The 22,479-nt window shown below is 42.2% G+C and overlaps 2 protein-coding genes across 7 annotated transcripts in view; one reads left to right on the forward strand and one right to left on the reverse strand.

Moving 5' to 3' along the window:
* Nucleotides 1-1,189: 1,189 nt before the first annotated feature.
* CLTA (clathrin light chain A) lies at nucleotides 1,190-15,225 on the forward strand. Of its 4 annotated transcripts, none has more exons than XM_071580990.1 (7): nucleotides 1,190-1,451; nucleotides 7,804-7,841; nucleotides 9,685-9,802; nucleotides 10,955-11,066; nucleotides 12,441-12,494; nucleotides 13,707-13,742; nucleotides 14,783-15,225. In XM_071580990.1, exons 1-7 carry the CDS (start codon nucleotides 1,229-1,231, stop codon nucleotides 14,952-14,954), a joined length of 753 nt encoding a protein of 250 aa, XP_071437091.1. In that variant the 5' UTR covers nucleotides 1,190-1,228; the 3' UTR covers nucleotides 14,955-15,225. The 4 variants fall into 4 exon arrangements, with proteins under 4 accessions (XP_071437091.1, XP_071437092.1, XP_071437093.1 ...); XM_071580991.1 differs by having other exon boundaries at nucleotides 9,688-9,802; XM_071580992.1 differs by lacking the exon at nucleotides 13,707-13,742.
* A 4,581-nt stretch (nucleotides 15,226-19,806) lies between these two features.
* GNE (glucosamine (UDP-N-acetyl)-2-epimerase/N-acetylmannosamine kinase) overlaps nucleotides 19,807-22,479 on the reverse strand; it is a 34,864-nt gene continuing 32,191 nt past the window's right edge. For all 3 annotated transcript variants that reach the window (XM_071579908.1, XM_071579909.1, XM_071579910.1), the window contains exon 12: nucleotides 19,807-22,212. In XM_071579908.1, coding sequence (XP_071436009.1) covers nucleotides 21,977-22,212 — 236 coding nt within the window. In that variant the 3' untranslated portion in view covers nucleotides 19,807-21,976. The remainder of the gene's footprint in view (nucleotides 22,213-22,479) is intronic.

The following is a 22,479-nucleotide window of genomic DNA, read 5'->3' on the forward strand; positions in this document are numbered from 1 at the left end:
GGGTTTTGTGAGTTGAAAGCAATTTCCCTTTGTGTGTCAGTGTTGTTATTGTAATATTATTATTAAATTTTAGGTCTGACTTATAATCTCTCTCGTGGTGAGTTCATTTCCCCTGCTGGTTCGCATTTAAACCAGCACATCTTTCCTCTCTGCTGTGCCAGTGAACTCTTGCAGGGTCAGCAGGTTGGAGGAGGTGATTCTTGCCCTCTACTCTGCTCATCAGACTCCACCTGGAGCACAGCACTGTGTGCAGTTCTGGTGTCCCCAACAAAAGGACATGGAACGACTGGAGCAAGCCCAGAGGAAGGCCACAAGTTTGGAAAGAGGACTGAAACCAGTCCCTGTGAAGGGCAGGCTGAGGAAGCTGGGGCTGCCCAGCCTGGAAAAGAGACCTCACAGCAGCTTCCAGTCTGTGAGGCCTGTGGCGAAGCCTTAGAGGGAATCCTCGTCAGGAACTGTAGCGGTAGGACAGAGAGTCATGGGTACAAACTGAAAGAGGGGAAATTTAGGCGAAATATTTTCTTTACTGCGAGGGTAGAGAGACATGGGAACCGGTTGCCCAGAGAGGCTGTGGAGTTTTCCTCACTGGAGACATTCAAGAGCCGTCCGTACATACTCCTGTGCCATGTGCTGTAGGACGACCCTGCCTGCGCAGGGTGTTTGGGCCACGACCCACTCTGGTCCTTTTCTGCCCGACCTGTTCTGTGAGTGTCTTTTTTGAAGCTTCCCAATGCCAGAGACAGCACGCAAAGTCACGGCAGAAAGACGAACCCATGTTTTTTTTATGTACTCTGCGGGTCACGGATACGCCTCAGAGACGCCAACACACGGACACAGACCCCCCCCCCCCCACAGGACACAGACCCCCCCCCCCCCCCCCCCCCAGTACACAGACACCCCCCCCCCCCCAGGACACAGACCCCCCCCCCCCCCCACGGGACACAGACCCCCCCCCCCCCCCACGGGACACAGACCCCCCCCCCCACAGGACACAGACCCCCCACAGGACCCTGCCGGGGCCCGAGTGGGGCCGAGTGGGGCCCGAGCACCGCCCCCGCCCGGCCCGGCCCCGCCCGCCGCCAGAGCCGCTGTGCACGCTGATTGGCTCTCGCCCCGCAGCCCCGCCGCCGGGCTCGGTGATTGGCCGCAGCTGGCCGTGCCGGCCCCTGATTGGCGCGGCTGCCCGGCATAGGCGCGGTGCGGCGCCGCACCGGCCGAGCCCGCCCCAATGGCCGACATGGAGCTCTCGGGAGCCGGAGCCGGAGCCGCGCTGCCGCCCCAGCCGCCCGCCGGCAACGGGGAGCCCGACGGCGGGGAGGAGGACCCCGCCGCCGCCTTCCTGGCGCAGCAGGAGAACGAGATGGCAGGCATCGAGAACGACGAGGGCTATGGCATCCTGGAGAACGGCGAGGTGCCCGAGGCGCTGCAGGGTCCCGGCGGCCTCAGCGAGGGTACGCCCTGCGGGAGTGGCGGGGCGGACGGGGCCGAAGGGTCGCGGCGCCCCTTCTCCCTCGCAGGCGCTGTGTGTGGGCGGGGGCAGCACCGGCAGGACCCTCGGCCCGGGTGCTGCCCCGAGCAGGGCTTGGCTGCCCCAGAGGGGGCCCCGGGGCAGGGTTGGAGCCGCTCTGGGTGTGCTGTGCCACAGGGGGAGCGGCCGCACTGCTCCCTCCGGTGCATTTTGTATCTCCTGGAGGTGCCCACGGTGTGTACTGATGAGAACGGTGCTGATCCCCTCTAATCCAGGAGCCTGCCTGTAAGGAAGGGCCCCTGAAAGCAGAGTAAATCTGACACTTGGGTTTCTTGTCTTCAGCGGGCTTTATCTTAAAGTATAAGAGCAGTTAAGCTAATGTTTAATTTTACTAAACCATTAGCCTTTGTTCCTTGGTAACCTTTGTACTGAATGTGACAAAACTGACGCTGCAGAACCCTCGTCCAGAGAAGGGTGGCTGTGTGTCTTCGCACTACAGGTTAGTGTGCTTCCAGTTAGTCTAATGGTCGCCAAAGCAGCCCTGAATAAACCCTTCGGATTAGAAAAGGTTTCAGCTGAGGTCTGAATGGAAGGGAGTTGATGCTGCAACACTCTTGGAAGACCTTGCTTCTGCTTCTCCCTAGGTCCACAGGAACTGTTTGTTCTCATGTGACATTCGTTTGTCACTGGGAGGATGGTGCTCTGGTTCTTCAAACTGAGTTGAATAACTTCACTCCCCAGTTCACTGTCAGAACATCTTTAGAATTAAGTCTTCTTTTTGCAGCCTGATTTCTGAAATGACGGGTGAATCTTACATAAGAGGATGCAGGTTCATAATATCTCTTGGAATAAAGCTCTACTAGACATATTGAATGATGGTGACCTGCTACTTCCAGTGCTTATTTAGTGGTAGCACTGGCCTTAGCATCAGTTCATTCAAGAAGTCCAAAACATATGGATTACATACTTCCTGTAAAAAGGGTTGTTTACTGAGGAGTAACTTGCTTCAGCACTAGAGCATGAGGATAATTATCACAGCACCATCCTGTTTTGATATCAAACATTATTTGACTTCCGTATTCTATGTATAGTTTCTATGTATAGAAACAGACACAGGGGACACTTTGCTTCTTACTTTCAGAGACAAACACTATGGCTTACATTGTCTTTATGTTTCAAACAGTCTCTGGAACATTAAAGTAGCTGAGAACTATTTTCTTTGCAGAAAGTTCTGTCATTGGTCTTTATCACAAGATGCTAGAATCAGCAAGAATCATTCCATCTCCACATGCATGCAGTGTGACTGTTGCAGAGTATTTCCTTGTCAAAAAGTCAGTTTGTTAAATGCTTCTAGATTGGTTTGATATCTAAAAGTGGTTCTTAAACTGCTTTTCAAGAGTGGTTTTTTCTCAAGTCACATACATTGACTTGTCATGAAATGCAAAAGTGTTACCGGAGAACTTTCTCTATAAAGAAGTTCATAAAATAATAATTATGATAATGATCTCAGGATCTGGGAAGTCTAAGTGTGAGCTCTGTCACCTTGCTTTCTTGTGTGCACTGGGATTGCATTTAGGCTCTGACCAGTTAACTGGGGATGGGGGATGGTGCTAGTGGACATTTGGTCATCCTGTTTTTCAACAGAGCATTGATTTGTTGACTGTCAGAGCCTGAACACTTTCCCTCCTGCAGCCATGTAAAATGTACTGGTTCAGGCATGGTGACAAAAGATCTAAGGACTTCTGTTGCCATTTGTGTTAGAGATTTCTTATCGTCTGGTCAGTACATTAATACATATCAGACAGTTGTAGTCTCTAGTGCAGATTAGCTTATCAATTGTTTTGTAATTAAATAAGTAAATGTAAATTGCTTGAAACAATGCAAATTCTTATGTAAATCCTTAAGTATCGTGATCAGGGATTTATGGATTTACCTTTTTTAGCCATAACCTTTTTGGATCTCCTTATTTGCAGGTCTGTTGGATAGGTTTTCTTTCCAAATACTGGGCCAAAGTAATAAATAACTCTAGCAGCTCTCAGCTGAAGTTAAATGTCTTAACTTCAAATGTGGTTACAAGCAGTCGCCAACTTCTGGAATACACTTTTAAGAATCATAGTGACTCATCAACAAACAGTTTTTAAATTGCAATCTCCTAATAAATGATTAGATAAATACATGGACAGAAGTGATCTTCATGGATTGTTAATATCAATATTGGAAATTCTGTTAATTGTAATGGTGGATACTGGGTGAGTATGGGGGGAATGGAAGAATGTTGCCAAGCTTATGTGTCTCACACATCATCACTTCATTTTGCTGTGATCAGGGTGGGAATACTGTCCAGATCCAGTAGGCCATTCGTTATGTAAGGAGCTATTGCTGTTCAAGCCTCCTTGGCATGTGAAAGATGAAGCATAACCACTGCTTCAGAGAGCAGGAAGGGCTGTATGAATGAACTAATAAAATACTCTTGCCTAGTTATTAGTAGTTATTAGTAACTTGATGTCTTATGAGATTTCCTCTTCAATGACAAATCAGTGTTTACATGTATTTAGTGAAATTCTTCATTTCTTTCCAGCCTGACAATACTAGGTCTTCAGGTCGTATCAGTTCACTTGCCATGTTGTCTGGGCATGAGAGAGTGAGTTCAAGTGGAGGTTTATGGCTTCTGTGTGTCAGTATAAAAATCTTGTGACAGTTTAGTTGAGTAGCCTCTTAGAGAGAATTTCATTCAAAGGCAAGCAGTTATGTATGTTAACAATTATGCAAACACACACAAGTTTAATGTAGGCTGAGGAGTCTCAAACATTGCCTTCAAATTTTCAGGCTCTGTTAGTTTTATGTTAACTTGACTGAATGATGTTTCTCCATCTACCAAAGATGTTCATCAGGCTCTAGCAATTAAAAACCCTAATTGTGTTTGGTATTTGTCCAGAAACTGCATTGAATAGCCTTTCAGGATCTGAATATCAGTTTGCTTTAGGAAAGAAGTGATTCTACCTGTCTTTGTAGTTAGCACCACACAGAGAGTGAGTTACTTTTCTGTGACTATTGGTATTTTTAGTTAATCGTTTGAACAGCCGTTTTTCTGGGTTTTGCTGTGCAGTCAAGTGTGTGATGCTTCACAGCACCTTAAGGCAGCACTGAGAAAGGTATAATAAAGGGGTAGTGTCTGTTTAACTTGTATTAGTGATGCTGCATGGTTATGAAGCTAAGGGCAGAAAAAAACATTTTCTTTGTTTCCAAGACAATACTACATGTACTGGGAAATTGAAGAAGCTGTTATGGTTCAATGTTATTGCAGGTGTAGTTTATTACTTGCTTATTGATTATATTGAAAATGAGGGAACTCTTAAGGGTTTTGATATGACAGCAGGTTAGAACTAAAGCATGGGAAAGAAGCAGTCTTCATGAGCTGCTTGCCTTTTTTTGCCCATGAGCATGAGAATGACATGTCTAGAAAAGCTGCTTCTTCCCCAGGCTCTTGCATAACTATCTAAACTAAAACTATGTAGGAGAATCTTATTTCTTACAATCACCTGGGTGAGAGGTAGATAAAGAGGAAGCATGACTGTGCCCGGAAAAGACAGGATGGGAAAGCAGGCCTTGAGTGAAGTCACTTAACCTGATGTCAGAGTATGTTATACTTGGTCATGGTCATGTTCTTCTGTTGCTTGAATTAGCAATGAAGAAGCAGTTTAAAAAAGATGTTGAGGGTAACTCATAAAAATACTTCTATTTTAAAAAAGCATAAGAAAAGTGTTTTAATCCTCTGCAAAGCCCTGCCTCTGACTCTTCTGATGACAGTCTTCTTTTGCATTGATAGTAACACTTTAGAGAGGCAGGTGAACAAGGCTAAGAAAACTTCCTTTTAGGTCTAGTGGTACTGAGTAGTATTAATGCAAGTTTGCAGTCGTCAGAGTAGTTGATCATCATTGTGATAAGCCTCTGAAGCCATAAATGAACTTCTGGAACTGAAGTAACAAAATGGTTGTTGTATTTATTTTCAAACTACTCAGCACTTTGCTTTGTAAGCTGTAGTAAATGTGGAAGGCACTGATGCTAGCTTTGTTTCTGGCAAGCTTGGGTGTTGTGTCTCCCCTGTGAATGCACAGCATGACTTAGCTGCTCCAAACCCTTCCAGACTCTCAAAACTATCTGGGTTGCTGCATGAAAGTTCATTATTGCCCTATTGTCAGCATGTGTTACAGAACTATAAATGTTTGGATGTAGTCATTGGAACAGTGTCCTTAGAAATAAAGCTTCGTCTGAAGTTCAGAAGCAAACAACAAGGAATATTGAGTATTGCTAATTGGGATGGTTCTGAATGTGCAGTGTTAACTTTAGAAGCTTCAAGGTGCAATACTGTAATAGGATGGAATGAACTCTCAAGCCAGTGGAGGAGTCCTGTTGTTCATGACCAGGGAAACCATGGTGATGGCAGTACCAGTATTTAGGCTTTTTCTGTGGGAAGTCAGTTATCAAATTGCATGTTTCTGTGAACAAAAAGATCTGATACACAACTGGTGTTAATTATTGATCAGAAGGTAGCTTTTTTAGGCTTTATACTTAGTTATACAAGTGCTAAGACTGGAGACCTGAAATGAAGGCATGTTTTACTATTGGTCTTAATGCCAGTACAAGTATGGTAACTGAAACATGACAGTATGCTGGTACAGTTTCATTTCCTCTTCTGCCTTCAGTATGCTCAGTCAGCGTGCTGACTGTGCATGTTAATCACAAGTTCTAGAGAGCTCAAAACAGATGGGAAGTTTGTTCTAATACTTTTAGTGCCTCTGACCTGGGTGCCCCCTGTGAACAGCTCAGTGCCAGTTAGTGGCTCTTTCTATGCAGAAGAGAAATGGCCCTAAGACAAACCCATCTGTTTCATCCCTGCTGGAGCCCTTGGCAAGGATGTTGTTCCTTTTACCTCAGCAGACTACCAGCCTGAGTAGTGAAGATCATAGTGAATGTCTTTTCCATATTATCACTGTTCTTGGAAGCATCTTCAGTACTTGGGAGCCCACCTGGTGACTTTAGTCTTCATAAAGGCTTCTATATCTTGCAGAGGAGTAGCAATCAGACAAAGTAGTGACCATCATTTAGATATAGGAGCCTAGTTATAAAATACTTGGTTCTCATAACTGAAAAGCTAATTTTTGTTAACTTGAGGCTTCTGTACTTCTGTGTTCTTGAGGACTAATATCTTCCAACTTAACGGCCATTCTTGAACTGATGACTTTATAGTCCTCTGCCTAACACAGTTAATGATTGCTATTCAGGGCTAAAGACTTAAAATACTTGCCTAGTTCCCTGATAAAGGAGTATAAAGAGTTTCTTGTCTGCCATTTTTAACGCCAGTAGCATGAAACTGGTGCCTACCTAGCCACAAAGACAGAAAAGATACAGCAGATACAGAAGGTGGTGCAAAATCAGCTATCTCTTTTTAAGAAGGTGCTTACTGTAGGGGGGGTATGGTACAGTCACTTATTTCACTAGAGGGTATATTAACATGCTGTCTGATAAATTTATCCATGGTGGCATTAGAGGTGAGAGAAAGGCAGTAACATGACTTTGGTATATCACAGGCAGATCTTACATGGTGCTGCTCCAGAGAGATGCCCTGTTGTGATTCAGCAGTTCTTGAAAATCTTAGTGTATTTTGTGTAATCCAGATAGTTTCACAGATTTGTTTGCCTCAGAACTGACACGTGCTCCATATATCAGTATTTTAATAAGACAAAATTTTAGAGTTTTGTGGCAAAGATTCCTAGCTTATCCTGTTCCTGAGGCTCAATTGGCAGTATCACTTCAGAGATGATAATTCTGCAACTGAAGTAGGAAAGTATTAAGCATGTCAGCACAGAGGGTTGCAGAAAGGTGACTGCTAGGAATGGGAGCTATATATTTTGAGCTGATTAAAAGGTAACCAGACTAGGATAAGAATTAACAAGTGTTGGCTGCAGGATTGTTAATCTTCCAGATAGACAGTCATCCATTTTAACATGGGAGCAGTTGTATAGTAGTCAGCTTTTAAGACAGAAGAGGAAGTGGGAGTAGCTTTGGAACACTGTAGCAGCCTCTCAGCAGTATCAGCTCTGCTGTTTATGTAGTTTGAAGGAGGAACTCATTATGAAGAAAATGGTTGTGCTGAATGATGGCCCTTTGGTTTTTCATGCTTGTTCAGAAAAGTTTAGGGAAAAGGAAGGATATCAAGGAATTTTCGAACTCTCACATTAGATAGTCTAGTAAAGCTTCCCATACAGATTACTGAAATCCATAAATCTGGCTGTTCTGTCTTTGCTCAAATGACTAAACAAGTCACCTCTTTACAGATGCTGTTGATGGAGTGGTTAACGGAGATGTCTTTCAGGTAAGATGGAAACAGTCTGTACTGAGAATGTGCTGTTCCACTTTGAGAACTATAACACAGACTAACACTGTGTTTATTACCTCTAATGTACTTTTGTCTCATCTCTGACAGGGAATTTCTGTTCTGATAGCTCATCTCACAAAGTTGTCAATGCTCTTAGTGTGCCCCTCCTCTGAACTTAGAGGCAACTTAAAGCAGCAGTCCATTAGGAATTGTGGCTTAATATTACACAACACTGTAGACTGACAGGCTCTGTGATACGACTTAACAGTGACTTGCCACTGTTTATAAGCTGAAAGCATGCTTTGATTACCTAGTTTAAGGCAGAGTTTTCACATTTTCTTGCTCTTTAAAGATAATTCATGCATCTGGTTGTCTTACCAAGATGGGTCTGGCAAGGAGCTGACTGAAAACATTTGACACTTAGTGACACAGAGTTGCATGAAATTAAGTTGGTGGCTAAAGAACTCAGTTGGAATATTAAAGCATGTTACACAGCCATGGTAATGACACAAGGAGGAGATACCTGCTTTATAAGTGTCCGGGAGGAATGAGGCATGCCAAAGCAATCACTGTGTTGTAACTGAATTTCACACCAGTTTGTCCAAGGCATTGTCATGGCCTGGTGTCACAGCTGGCTCCAGTAGCACTGGGTAATTAAATGAATGCCTGGGGAGAAAGCAATGTATGAGATACTTGCTTCTCCTTAGTGTTTTAACTGAATGCTGAGCTTTGTGGAGACACAAACCACTTTCTCTGCTGCTAATATTGTTATATCCTCAGCGTTGCTGTGAGATTGATGGGAAAACTGCATTTTACTGGCCCTCCTTACACAACAGAGGGTAGATGAAACCTTGATTTTGTGTTTGAAGCTCTGAGACACCAGTTGCTTTGGTTGATACAGCTTTCTCTTAATGAGAAAGAACAGACTGAATGGGCAGGCTATACATAACTAGTCTTTTAGCTACCTGTAATTAGGTGGCCTTGCAGCTGGCCAGTTTCTGTGGATGGAATGTGAAGCCTGCTGGTGTTGCACCAGCCTAGCTCCTTCTCTTTGCATTATTCCATCATTGAGGGCTACAGAAGGTCCAAAAAGGGGCAAGGCATAGCCAAATAAATCTGTTGTCAGCTGCAATTGATCTGGTAATCTCAGGAGAGGTATTTCTTAGCTCTGTTAAGGGTAGGATGAAGAATTAGAAGTTAAGTGTCCTCTATAGCAAATAGCACAATATTGATTAGCATGGTGAATTTGATGTATTAATGATAATCCTATTCATTGCAAGTCTTAGTACTGTAAAAGTATGCTAGTACTCGCACAGTTTTGGTGCTAAAATATTGAAATGCCTCTTGTGTTGTCAGCTGCACACAGCAATCCAAATTTTGTAATGTGATAACAGTTAGGTTTTCAAATGTGTCTGAAGTTACAGAGAATGTTTTAAACTCCTACGCACAATATCGTATTAAAAAATGGCTTTCACAGCAAATATTTAAGGTGAAATGAATTTAGGGAATATCTAGGCTTACAGTTTTGTAGTAAGGTGCTAGGCATTGTCTTCTGTGTTCTTGAAGCTTAGTGTTCTGTCACTAAGCACTTGTGGTGCTTATCTAGCCTGCCATCTTGAATTTTTGTTTGATTTTTTCAGGGGCAGGTCTGTATTAATTTCCTTCAATCCTTCTAATTTGTCGCACGATGTTTTTCCTGTTCATGATGGAAGTGTGTTATAACATCAGATGAATGTAATGTGTTCAGTTCAATAGGGTCCAATTTTATGTAGCTTATAGGCAGTTATCTGAAATACTCAGTAGTCATGTATAAATGACTTCACTATTCCTTTCCTTTGAGGAGGCTAATGGTCCAACAAACTGCTATGCTGCCATATCCCAAGCAGATCGACTGCAGTCAGAGCCAGAAAGTATTCGTAAGTGGAGAGAGGAGCAGAAGGAGCGCCTGGAGCAACTTGGTAAGGAAGGTTTTTGTGAAAATGTATTTACGATGAGGGTGGTGAGGCACTGGCACACGTTGCCCAGAGAAGTTGTGAGTGCCCCATCCCAGGCTGAAATGGGTGTAGAGCAGTTTGGTCTAGTGGAAGGTGTCTTTGCCCGTGGCAGGGGAATTAGAACTAGATGATCTTTAAGGCCTCTTGCAACCCAACCCAATCTATGATTCTTAAGCAGGGGATTTCTCAGCCATGGCTCTACCCCTTTGGAGTCCTAATGCGCCTCTTGAGTTTGAGCAGCAAGTGTGGATGAGTTTGCCAGTAAGCAGACTTAATACTGCTGTGGAAGTCAGCAAGCAAGTGGCTTTCTGAACTTATACTTACAGATAAGCTGAGAGAAAAGGAACAGCTTTTGTAAGTAAAAAAAGATAATAGTAATAATAACAAATAATTACTGCAGCCCTTAGTACTTTTTTCTAAAGGATAAAGATCACTAATTTTGTGATTGCTGGGGCCATCTGTTGTCACGTGGATCTAATCTAATAGCTAAATTAAGAAAGTAATGGATTATTAACTTAACTAAATGCAGCTATCAAATGCAGTGATATCTACCCATGGACAGCGTCTAACAGCCTGTAACCTGGTATGCTTTCCACTTGTGGAGGAGCCTTTGCTTGAAACTGTTAGAACAGAAACTTCTATAAAATGTGGTTCTGGACAGAGCTGACTCTGTTGTTCCTCTTTTGGGCTACTTACAGTAGATGGATGAGCTTGTCCTGAACTCTAGGCTGAGTGTAAAAGTGTGCTGAGTGCCAGGCTCCCTCACTTTGTTTATGCACAAAGGTTTGTTCTAGCACTGGCATAGCAAGGTGACTGTTTGTGGTTTGAGCAGCTTGCAGACCAACAGACTTACTGAATCTGAACTGGTCTGCCAATGCCTGTACTAAACTGAAGTGGGCTGTCACAGTTATGCAGTACAGGAATTCTGTTTATCTAATCCTTTGAATGTTTGTAGTATTCAAAATTCACATAGCCTAAATCAGGAAATCTCCTTACCCTTGTCTGAGTAGATGGAGCCACTGTCTGCCCTAGAATGCACCCTGAGCCATCAGGTGAAATGTTAACAAGTTATGTCTGAAACAAACATGACTGACAAATTAATTCTTAAATCTTCAGATGCAAACTCACGAAAGCAGGAAGCAGAATGGAAAGAGAAAGCAATAAAGGAGTTGGAAGAGTGGTATGCAAGGCAAGACGAAAAGCTCGAGAAAACAAAAGCCAGTAACAGGTAAAGTTTCTCCAGCCGCTGGAAGAGTATTTGAAAATAACTGGGGAGGGAGGTTAGAATACTTCTGGTATGCCCTAAGGCACTAGTCCTTCAGATCAGTAAACACTCCTACCAATTATCTTTTTAAGTTTTCTTAAAGAGTCTAGATTAAATGTCCAAGAATAACAAGAAGCATTAAGAATAATCCAGAATTACTGAAGATTCCTTAAGACACAAAGTTTGAACATGGCCAGAAAATGTTATATTCTATCCACTTGTTGGCATGCTCCTAGCTGCACAGGCCTTCAGTGATTTCAGGAATTGCCTACCCTGAGATCAGCATTCTTACTTGCCATCTGTAGAACACATGGAAGTGGCATTCTAGTTAGACATTGCTACAAGTTAGTTATTTCATTAGATATGTTAAAACCTTTTACCACTCCTTTTGGAAGTGTTTCAGAAATAACATGACTCAGTTTTACTAGTAAAAAACTAAATGCTGACTGTGTCTGTGGTGGTTTGATTGTCTAATTGTGGCCCCTGTGGCAGAAAGTAATGACTTGGCTCCTGATCTAGGAAGCTCTTACACTTTCTGAGAGGTTCCCTGTGGAATTTTGGCTTCAAGCTGTGTAAAGCTACATGTGATAGTACTGACTTAATACAACTTAGATTTCTTACTTCATTCTGTCCAAGTAGTCATCAAGACTGCTTTGTATTTTGGGAACTCACAGACTTCAAGATGAACTGCTGTTTTGTTTGTTTGGGATTTTTTTTGAAATATCACTTTTCTTATCAAAATGGCCACCAGGTTTGTCTTTAGTAAGTAGAGTCCTAGTAGATTACTCTTCTTACTAAAGAAAAAAGTAGACCTGCCTACAGAATTACAAATTTGCCACTTCCATTCACTGAGAAATTCACCATCTTTTGGTTGAGGCATGAAAAGGAAACAGGACTGGTACTCTTCTAGCTCGTGGCCAGAGCTCATGATAACCCCATAGCTTTATTAATGGCCAGTGTTTGAGTGTGGAATATGGATTCTGGACTAGGGCCCATTACACAATTGTTGCACAGGAGTGTTTGGCATTCATCAGCCTGTTGAGATCTCTTGCCTAATGGTAGTTTCTGTCTTCTGGAAGCAGCCTAATGGTAACATTTGTGTTCTAGTCCTAACTAGCTGGTCCAGACTTCTAGGATGTAGCAGAACGTCTGTGTTGCCCCTCTGATCAATGGCTTAATGAATACAATCCATATAGTAACTGCTTTCCTGTTACAGAAGTCTAGGTGATGCAAGGTTAATGTGCTTGTTAAAACTGCCTTCAGCTGTGTTCTGTACTTCTTACCCATATCTCTTTTCTCCTGCCTGCTTGCCTGCCTGTTGGACTACTTGCTACCTAGGGTGGCAGATGAAGCTTTCTACAAACAACCCTTCGCTGACGTGATTGGTTATGTGTATGTTGCTTAACTACTAATTCTATTTGCTAGTCAACGAGATAATAAGGAGGATCAGAAATAGCACTGAGTGTCTTAAGCTGACTTCTGAATATTTCAGGGCAGTATAAGCTAATATAACTAATAGCCTTTACTTTGGTGACCTATTCTTATCTGCAGTATTAAGTGCAGTTTTCTTGTATACACTGCACAAAATAGCACTTTCAGATTAGGTCATGTAGTATACATAGCACTGGAATTTTGGTAATGACTTCAAGTAGTCATTAGACGTAGGGGTTTACAGTTGGTTCCAGGTTAGTGAGCACTGCTTGGCAAGATGGTTTGCTGGTTATGTGAGTTAGTTCCTGCAGTTTCACATGGCTGCTGCATTTAGTCCTACCACAGAGAAGCAGTGTTGAAGTCTGTAATAGGCATTGAGCACCTGATCTGTGCTCATTTGCCTACATAGTCAGAAAAATATTAAAGCAATGCTTGCACATAAAGCTCTGTAAGGCAAGGAAGGTAGAAAGAAATCACCTGAAATGAATCGGGGTAGAAGAGGCACATGCATAGAGAAATAGCAGGCTGTTAAAAAACAGATGAAAAGTACAAGAAAGTGTGTTGGAAAATCAGCATAAGCTGCTGGGAAAACATTTAGAAGCAGCTCAGTGTAGATGTTTTGCTAGCCTAATGAGTCAATAAGAACACAGCCATGACTTTGAGGCCCCAGTGAGTATGCTAGTTTCCAAAGGGTAGAAGGAATGCAATATTCATGGCTTGTTCATGTATTTGATTTTCTTCCCTTAATTTGTAGACTTGATTTGAAAGATGGACATGTCACAGATTCTCAGGTGACACCTTTAGAAGGTGTACTAGTGAGCCATGTTGTGGCTTTGAGTGGATTAATATTGAAGATTCAATGTGGAATTAACTGTAGGTGGATGTAAATCAAGACTTGTGAAATGATGGATTTACAGGTGGTGTTTAATATTTCTGAAGTCTCCTGCAGTTGATTTTGTTAGATTTTTTTCAATAAAACCCTTGTTTTCATATGTCCAATGCAATTGTGCAGTTTAAGTGCTGCATAATATAACTGGCTGCCTGTTCTCTGAATGTAGGCTAAGCTACTAGTGCATGTTCAGCCAGCTAATCATCTGCATTAAACTCATTCTCATTTTCTATATCTGACTTAAACTTTCTCTCCTTGTTTCTTTTCTTCTCTTCACCCTTAAGCACAAACATAAATCATCCTTGCTACAGCCTAGAACAGTTAAGTAAAAAAATCTTCACTGCCCCTTAAAAGTGTCATGTCACATAAAGTAGCAGTGTTGTAGTGATCCTTGTCCTCAGTGGTGTCTGTAACCTTATCATCCCTGTGAATAGTGCTGAACCCTCATGGGAGAGTCATTTTCACTGCTTTCTCTGTACTGCTTGTTGGAGTAGATGGATTTGGTTTGATCTCTTGATGCTTATTGCTCTTGCACTCAGGCAGCTACCAGGGCCCCACAGTTCATGTAAACTGGATGCTGGAGTGTTACCCGTGCATTGAAGCAATGCTATTGGCAGTGTAGAAATGCTAAACTAATACAGCTGGGAAGCCACTGGCACTAACCTGCCTGTATGTAATACACAAAGCCTCCTTAGAATCTCTTTAGGGTGCGAGCAGTGGAAATGTATTTATTCTGTGAGCTGACCTCAAACAAATCATCTCCTCTGCCAAAAATGCTGTAGTCTATAGAACTCAAAAGCATGGGATTCATGACAAATTCCTTATGATTCATGCTGCTTCACTGTAGCATTGGGAATCATCAGCAGATAGTTTTATGATGGCCTGTAGGCCTTGGGGCTGATTTAAGTCCTCAGATGGAATCTGTTTTAAGATATGCTCACAGGCAGTTGTAAATTTCTAGTTGGCAAGTGTCCAATATAAGCCATCAAGTGGCAGGGTCTTAATGAGTTAAGACTTGGGCATTTCTCCATAAATAAAATGCCTACATAGAAATATCTTACTTCTGGCAGTTTGTGCCGTGACTCCTTAGGTAAATACTCTGTAACTATTCTTAAAACCAAACACCTGTATTCCAACATTTTACACAGCAATCCTCAGCACTGCTTGTTCATAGCATACTACTGCAATCTATTTTCATCTCCAGGACTGTGACAGTGGGATCTTAAGTGGCCATAATGTCCACAAGCAGCTGTCAGGTCACATTTCTTATGAAACATACTGAAAGAAACTGCATCCGGTGAGAGGGAAGGAGTGCCTTACATGCTGGGCATTAACACAAGGTGCATTGCATTGCTTTTAGGGCAGCTGAAGAAGCCTTTGTGAATGATGCAGAAGAAGTTTTTCCAGGCACTGAGTGGGAACGTGTGGCTCAGCTCTGTGACTTTAATCCCAAGTCTAGTAAGCAGGCAAAAGATGTGTCCCGCATGCGCTCAGTCCTCATCTCGCTGAAGCAGGCTCCGCTGGTGCGCTGAAGCAGAGCTCAATGGAAACACTACAAATGCAATATCTTAACCTTACTCAGAGAAGCTGTGTTTGCAGTAATTTGATTAATTGTTTCAGTGTGTTTTTTGGACAACATCATGATGTATCTAGATCTGATCATTGTTTGATTGCATGTTCTTCCTGATGTTTCCTTTCTGTGTCTGAAATGGGAGAACCTCCAAAACTCTAGTCTCTGTTCCGTTGTGCACTGAGGTGTCACTTCCCACATTATTGATATTAAACATCTTTTAAACAGCAAAATGTGTTGTTGACTTTGGGTGAAGGTGGTCTCCTGCTCCCTTTTGACAGATGGTGTTTGAATTGGGTATGGGCAAACATTTCTCTTAACTGCTGGTGATTTCACCTTGTCCACACAGCAATTCTCCTGGTCTCTGTGAGGCTGTCCTGCTTGTTTCATTAAGCTTTCTTAAAGCTCTTGAGAGCTTTAGTTTAAAAACTGCTCCCCTATCCAATTTATCACACTAGATAAAAGCTCTAGGAAGCTGCAGCAGCAGGCTTGTTAAGGAGCTTAGCTCTTCCACTGGAACTAAGGACACTGACTTCTCAGGTAAGCAAGCAGTTTTGTGTAGTTCTCTGCCATCACTCTGGCTTCCCATTTTTGGCTCAACATATAGTACAAGGCACTGAGTAGTTCAAAGCTTTTGATATTCTACTGTATATTCTGTTCTGCTGTGTATTCAGTGCAAAAGATTTGTTGTGCAGAGGTTGCACAGATGTTTTTGAACTGTGTCTTTCTCCTTACTGATTTTTGCAGACACTTTCTCCTACCAGGGTTATGAACTGGAGAGCTGGAGAGCAAGAGATGGAAAGACTTGCTCTTACTGCTGCTTATCTGCAGGTTGGAGCTCTGTCTGCAAAGGTGGTTGAATCTGAAACAAACTGTTCCAGAAAATCACTGTTTCTGCTTCCTTAGCTCACACAGCATTCACAAGGACTGTATTCCAGCCTTGCTCTGTTAAGGTTTACATTACTGTCTATCCTATAATTAATAATCTGTTTAGCCTCTGATGCTGTGAGAGCCCCCCCCCCCCAAAGCAGGACTCCAAGCCATGTTAGTGTAGGGTAAGATAAAAAGTAAAGGTCCTTTAACATCACAGGCCTACAGCCCACAGGAATACAGGATGACAGGCATGTGGTCCAATTCTTGTTTCCATGGCTTTTATAGTAAGATCCCTCCAATCATTGCTTTACACATTTCTCAGTCCAGCCCTGGTTCCACCCCTGGTCCAAGCCCTGGAATTGGGTCTGGGGTCGTCAAGACCCTCTGTCTTCATCAGCTCCTCTTCCTCGGGCACACAAAGGTCTCTTGGAGCTCTTCCAGTTCTGACTTCTGGGTCACTCTGACCTGTGTTTATGTCTTGTTCTGTAGGCCTTTCTGATATCCTTCAGCTCTTTACCTTGAAGAGAGTCTAAGCAAGATTAAATAACTAAAGGAATTTGAGCTCCCAGTTTTGGGACAGGGGTAGTGATAAACTAGAAATATTAACCCACTAAAAATCTACAGGTACTGTGTTCCTAAAATCTACAAAATGTGAAAATCAAAAACCCCTTCAGCATCACCTCATATATTATTCCACCATTTCTTTTCAAAGACAGAGTATCTTAGCCTAGTGTGTAGCATAATTGCTGTAATACCTTTTACGCACAAGCTGGAGGGTTAGTCCAGGCAGCTTGAAAGGGGTTGCAGATGCAGACTGAAACATACAGTCTTACTAGCAGCCCTATCCTTTGGTTGGTAGGATAGTGAATAAATGGTTTCCAGTTGGGCTCCAGAAGTTAAGCTGTACCCTACTGTTGTCTGTAGTGACTGGATCTACTCTCATATTTACAAGTGTAATTCACACACTACTGATGAATGGTGATGAGAATGGTAGTAGACTACAGGACTGGAAGCTTGATTCCACTGAAGATTAAAGCAGGAAGTTATTTTCTGAACTGCACATGGGCATCACAGGTGAGTCTAATAGGATTGAGACACAAAGCAAGTCCATTGCTAGCCTTGACTAATTGTGCTGACACCATGACTGGAAACTTTTCTGCTTACTCCAAGGCTCTAAAAATTAAAGAGTTCAAAATGAAATGATAATCTAGTAAAGAAAACTCCACTGCATGAATGCAGAGTGTTTAAAGTGTTAATATGAATTTAGTAGGATTTGAAAAATCAATATATTAGAGAGGTTTCTTCACAATGAATTATGGAATTTATTGATCACGCTGTCCTGTCTTATAGGATATTTTATCTGGCTACAGGCCTGGTTTTGAGCTGCAATTTTAAAAAAATGGGCTAAGACTCAAATTCAAGGCCAAAGCAGTATTAGGGAAGTTAAAGCAGTATTTTATAAGCTGAGTTTGCAGGGGCTAAGAATGTCTTTGCAGGTTTTTTTATGTATTTCATCTAGCTGGAACACTGAAAATGCAACTCTCTGTTGAGATTTTGTAAGTCACCCCTTCTCCCTTGTTTTTATATTCAAGTGTTGTAGCTCACTGTTTCCTTTATTGCTGCTGTCACAAAGTCACAGACTGGCTGTGGTTGGAAGGGACCTCTGGAGATCATCTGGTTCAACCTCTCTGCTCAAGCAGAACCACCTAGAGCTTGTTGTCCAGGACCATGTCCAGACAGCTTCTGAAGACCTCCAGGAAGCACAATTCCCATCACTTCTCTGGGCAACCTGTGGCAGTGCTTGCTCACCCTTATAGTAAAAAAGTGTTTCCTGATGTTCAGGAGGAACTGTGCCTTTGCCTCTGGTCCTGCTGCTGAGCATCACTGAAATGAGCCTGGCTCTGTCCTCTTTGCACTCTCCCTTCAGGTATTTATATGTCTTGGTAAGATCCCCCCAGGCCTTCTTGTCTCCAGGCTGAACAGTCCCAGTTCATGCAGTGTTTCCTAACAGGAGAAATGATCTAGTTGCTTTACAATCTTTTTAGCCTTTTGTTCAACCCTCTCCAGTGTCTGCACCTCTCTTGTACTGAGGTGCTCGGAACTGCACCTAGCACTCCTGGGGTAAGGATGTTTTCTGTATCTGAGAACTATTTTAGATACTTTGTAATTCTGAGCAAAAAGAACACTCAGGTTTATTTGGGCAAATCAAAGCCCTTGTTTATTTTCCTGAACATTGATTTGTCACTTTGTTTTGTGACAATTCTGTGATACCTCTGGCCTAGCTGAGTGTACTAATTCTTCTGTTTAGTTCCCACTGTTGTTGCTTATCTCCATAGAAAATTGAGTCAGTGTGTGGAATATGGAAAAAACCTGGACACTTCCAATCCTTCAAACATAATCCCAGCTATATGTGTGCAAAGATATCATGCAGCATTGAAACAGAAGCTGCAGACCACCACTGCTGAACACATCCTAGTACAGAACGTGCTTTGTTTAGCTTGTGATCAGGTGGCAAGCCAGCAGCTAGGCAGTCTGAGATTACAATGAGTATTTGTAAAGGGAGATGGAGCGATCATGGGTTCGTTAAAAAGCAGGGAGCCTGAAACAACAGTGCTGTGCATTCATCCACTTAGCCTGTGGAACATGGTTATGTTAAAGTAGCCATAAAACAATGTCCTATGGCTTGCCCATGTCTTGCTGATGTTTTTTTTTTTCTGGGAAACTGGTTAAGAGGGAAACAGAGAGTACTGGCTTTTACTCCAGAATGGATGAGATGGGTGTCTGTAGCCTTCTAAAGAGCATTCCTCCAGTAGTACCTGTTGCTTGGGCAAGCGTATTCCTCTGCAGAACAGTTGTTCTAATCCAAACAATTACCTGGAATTGTGCAAGGGGTGTACACTCCAGGTTATTTTACACTTAGCTGCCTGTAACCTCTTCATGGCATTTGAAAAGGATGCAGTGATCTGATTTCACTGAATCAGAGTATAAATTCTGTCTGCACCTTATTTTCTGGCATGGGTTTCAGTGATAGAAAGTGCTGTTCCTTCAATTGATAGTATGGACTGAGTTTCTGACAATTGTGTTAAAATTACATGGAGGAAGGACACCTCTTCAAGATCACCCGAAAATCGAGGCATTTGTTCATATCAGTGGCTGGACAGCAGGTCAAAGATGGAAAACACTGAGTAATTAAACTTGCTGGTCAGGAGACCAAAAAGAAATTTCAAACCTTAATGCTGTATGGTTTGCAAAGCATCACCAAATCATCTGTAAAAAGATAGCTCAGCTGGCCTTCTCATAATTCCAGGTCCTGGCTGGTTGGGTTTCTATGGTCAGATAGAGTTGCTGTGGACAAAACAGCCATTTCCCACCAGCTGCAAGGATGAGGAGCAATAGGGTATAGGAATGGTATATTGGTTATGTGTATTATAAGCTACAGCACTAATTGCAGTTTTAATTCACTTTCTAACCTTTTGGCACTCTACTGCTGCTACTTGCTTATGTAATGATGGTTATAAACATCCATAATCACAAATGATCTTCTGCCCAAGCTGTTGATGTCATAAGCAATTCTGTGTAGGGGGCTGGACAGTGGCATTCCTGCTAGGGCTTCAGCAGTTGGGATACCATGCAGTGTACCTACCAGGGACACTGCAAAACCAACCTCCACAACATCTAGGATAAGAAGATGCTGCCAGTGCAGGTAATGAGAATGCACTGCTGCTTTAGGCTCTGAAATACAGCTGGGGAAATAGGGCTTTCAGTGCTCCACTTTTTTCCTGTAATGCATGTAAAAAAATATGGTTTGCCCTCATTTAAGTCCATGATCTTCATGATATGGGGCTACTCTGAAGGATGTAGGGCCAGCATTGATTAAGTGCAGTACTGCAGATGTTCTGTGAGGGAACACAAACAAAGAGGGAAACACAAACAAAATCACTATTATGCTATTAAATAGGGGTTTTTTTAATTCTTTCTGATTTTATAAATACACAAACTTCTTAGCGAGAACTGCAAGGACTTCTTAACAGCTTGTACATAATGCAGGAGGTTCTTGGCCAGTTGACAAAAAATTTCAAAAGCATTTAAGAACAGTTTTCTTAACAGGAGTAGATGTTAAAGGTGTTCAGAGTAAACTTCTCAAATTAATTTTAGTCTATTGTGTTTTCTCTATACCTGTACCCTCCCTTCAGCTGCTTTGGAAAAACATCTGGAGTCTGAGATATCAAAAATAGACCTTCAGATGGTCTGTGAAACAAAAGCCTGGTCCCACTTTTAGCTATTCCAGCTAAGCAACCGTTGTGATGCTAGAGGATGGAAAGATCAAATGACAAGCCTCCTCACTGTTAGAACCTCAACACTGTTACTCCTGATTTGAGCAACTATCACTGTAGAGAAATGCTGACTTCTCCTTGACTTGCTCACAGACCTAATGGTATTGAAGTTAGTGGAAATCACCAAGTTAACCAAGACATGCAGGAAAGAGATCTAAAAATCTGTGGTGACATAAAGCCTACTACAACTCTGAAGATAGTTAAGAATCAGCATTTCCTGATTTTGAGAAAAACTATGATATAGAGGCTGCACAGTTGTTCCTGGAGACATTAGGAAGATGCAATGGTGATTCTGAAATCTGCTCTGAAGATGCGAGTTCCCTGTAAGCATTCCTTGTGGAAGAGAGCATGACGTGAAGACAGTCTGTACACAGGGATTATATCCCAGATTAGCCAGTGTACTAAGAGCTATTCAGTCCAAGCTTATTGTGTAGCAGAGGGCAATGGGTGCAGAACATTTTTTCACTTTGATTGGAGAAGTTCAAGTGCAGAAACAGCCCCTTTCCCTCTACTAACACATTATACTGAACTTCTGAGAATATCAGTGGTTGAGTTAAGATGTCAAAACAGGCCATTAAATGCAGGATAGGGCACAGTCTTATGACTTCCTCCACAGCTGTTTTCCTGACAAATAGGTTGGGTTTTCAGTTCTCCCGAATTTTGAAAGTGTGCTATAAAAGCAGCTGGATCTATGTATCAAGAAGGAATAGCTAAAGAAATCTAAACCATGGTTTACTTAGACAAGCCCTCATTGGTATCTGACATACTTTCCTCCCAGGCCTCTCTGAATGCTGTGAATGTGAGGATAAGGCTCAGATTTGACTTTCCATCCTGAAAGCTGATGGTGAATGCAGGACAAGAACAGTGTACCTGCAGCCACCAGAATGGGTGACAGGATTCACCATGTCACTCTGCAGTGGAAGAGTTTTCTTGAAAGGTAGAGTCTTTATCATCACATGTGCCATGTGGCTGAATTTCAGCTAACTGGCTACCAAAGAATAAGCAGTCTCCCCCTTTGCTAATTTGGCAGACAAAGTAGTAGATGAAATCCCTTGAGAATTCCCCAAAGAATAAAATTCAAACAATTAACTTTTGGCCATAGCCATAAGACAAAGATGCTCACTTATCAGTTTGTCTGCACTGCTCTGCAGGCTGTAAGCTCACTAGACTGTAGTCTTTTCCTTTCATATGCAAAGCTTCTAAAATGGGATTCTGTCCTTTAAAGATGATGAAATAAATAGACTTGGTTGCCACTACCAAGTCCTTCATGAACCACAATTTCTAGGTGTTGCCTTATTTATTGCAGAGGCTGCTTCCCACTGAAATTACTATCTGCTGTTGGTGATTACATCATACGTACTTTGTGGGAGGAAGCCTGAAAACTGAAAATCTGGTAAACTTCTCATTTCATATAGGCTGGAAATGAGATTTGAATCCCCAAGTGTTAGGCATAATTTTACACACCATACATATAATCCCCACCATACATCAAGAGATGCTTATAAATAATTCAGCTACACTCAAAAGGCACATATATGCTTACCAACAGAAGTGCTTAAAAAACCAGAATTGCACATTACTTCCTACGAAGTCAGATGAAGTTTAGGAAAACTACAAAAAGATAATACTTCTATTAGGAATTGCTGAAGTGGTCACTAGCTACTCAGAACACTACTCTGATTCATTAGCTGCTCTCATCAAAGAAAAATGTGAGGCAAAGTATTCCCTCCACCCATTAGGAATTTGAATAGTCCATTTCTATAATTATTCAAGGTAGCTAGTATATTCTACGTGTAGTATAATCCAGTACCAGACTAGCAGCTCCAAGAAGAGCAGGATCTGCTAGATTTGAAACCACCACATCCACAGTTTTAACTGAGGACAGAGCCTGTTGATTTATCACATCTTTGACAGCATTAACATAGTGGTTAGCTAGAACTCCAGAAAGGATCACAAGAGAGGGGTTCACGGTGTGTAGAATGTTCACAACTCCAAGGCCTAATGCAGTCCCAGCTGAAAAGATAAAGAAAAAAGAAACTAAGTATAATACTCAAAGCAGTTCTGATGCCAGTAGTTGAAACAGGTCTCTTAGCAGCAAATAACTGTCAGGTAAATGTTGTTCCATAGGGCAGTTTTGAGTTTAAGTTATCACCTAATATGAGTTTGCCATTAATTTTTTCTTTCCAAAGTAAAAGGAAAAAAAGGCAATTGATTTTTTTTTGCACAATAAGGAATTGTTCAATGATATGGATGTGAGAGAGAATACATTCATTATGCTTG

The sequence above is a fragment of the Pithys albifrons genome, chromosome Z, assembly GCF_047495875.1.
Source record: "Pithys albifrons albifrons isolate INPA30051 chromosome Z, PitAlb_v1, whole genome shotgun sequence".
Lineage (NCBI taxonomy): Eukaryota > Metazoa > Chordata > Aves > Passeriformes > Thamnophilidae > Pithys > Pithys albifrons.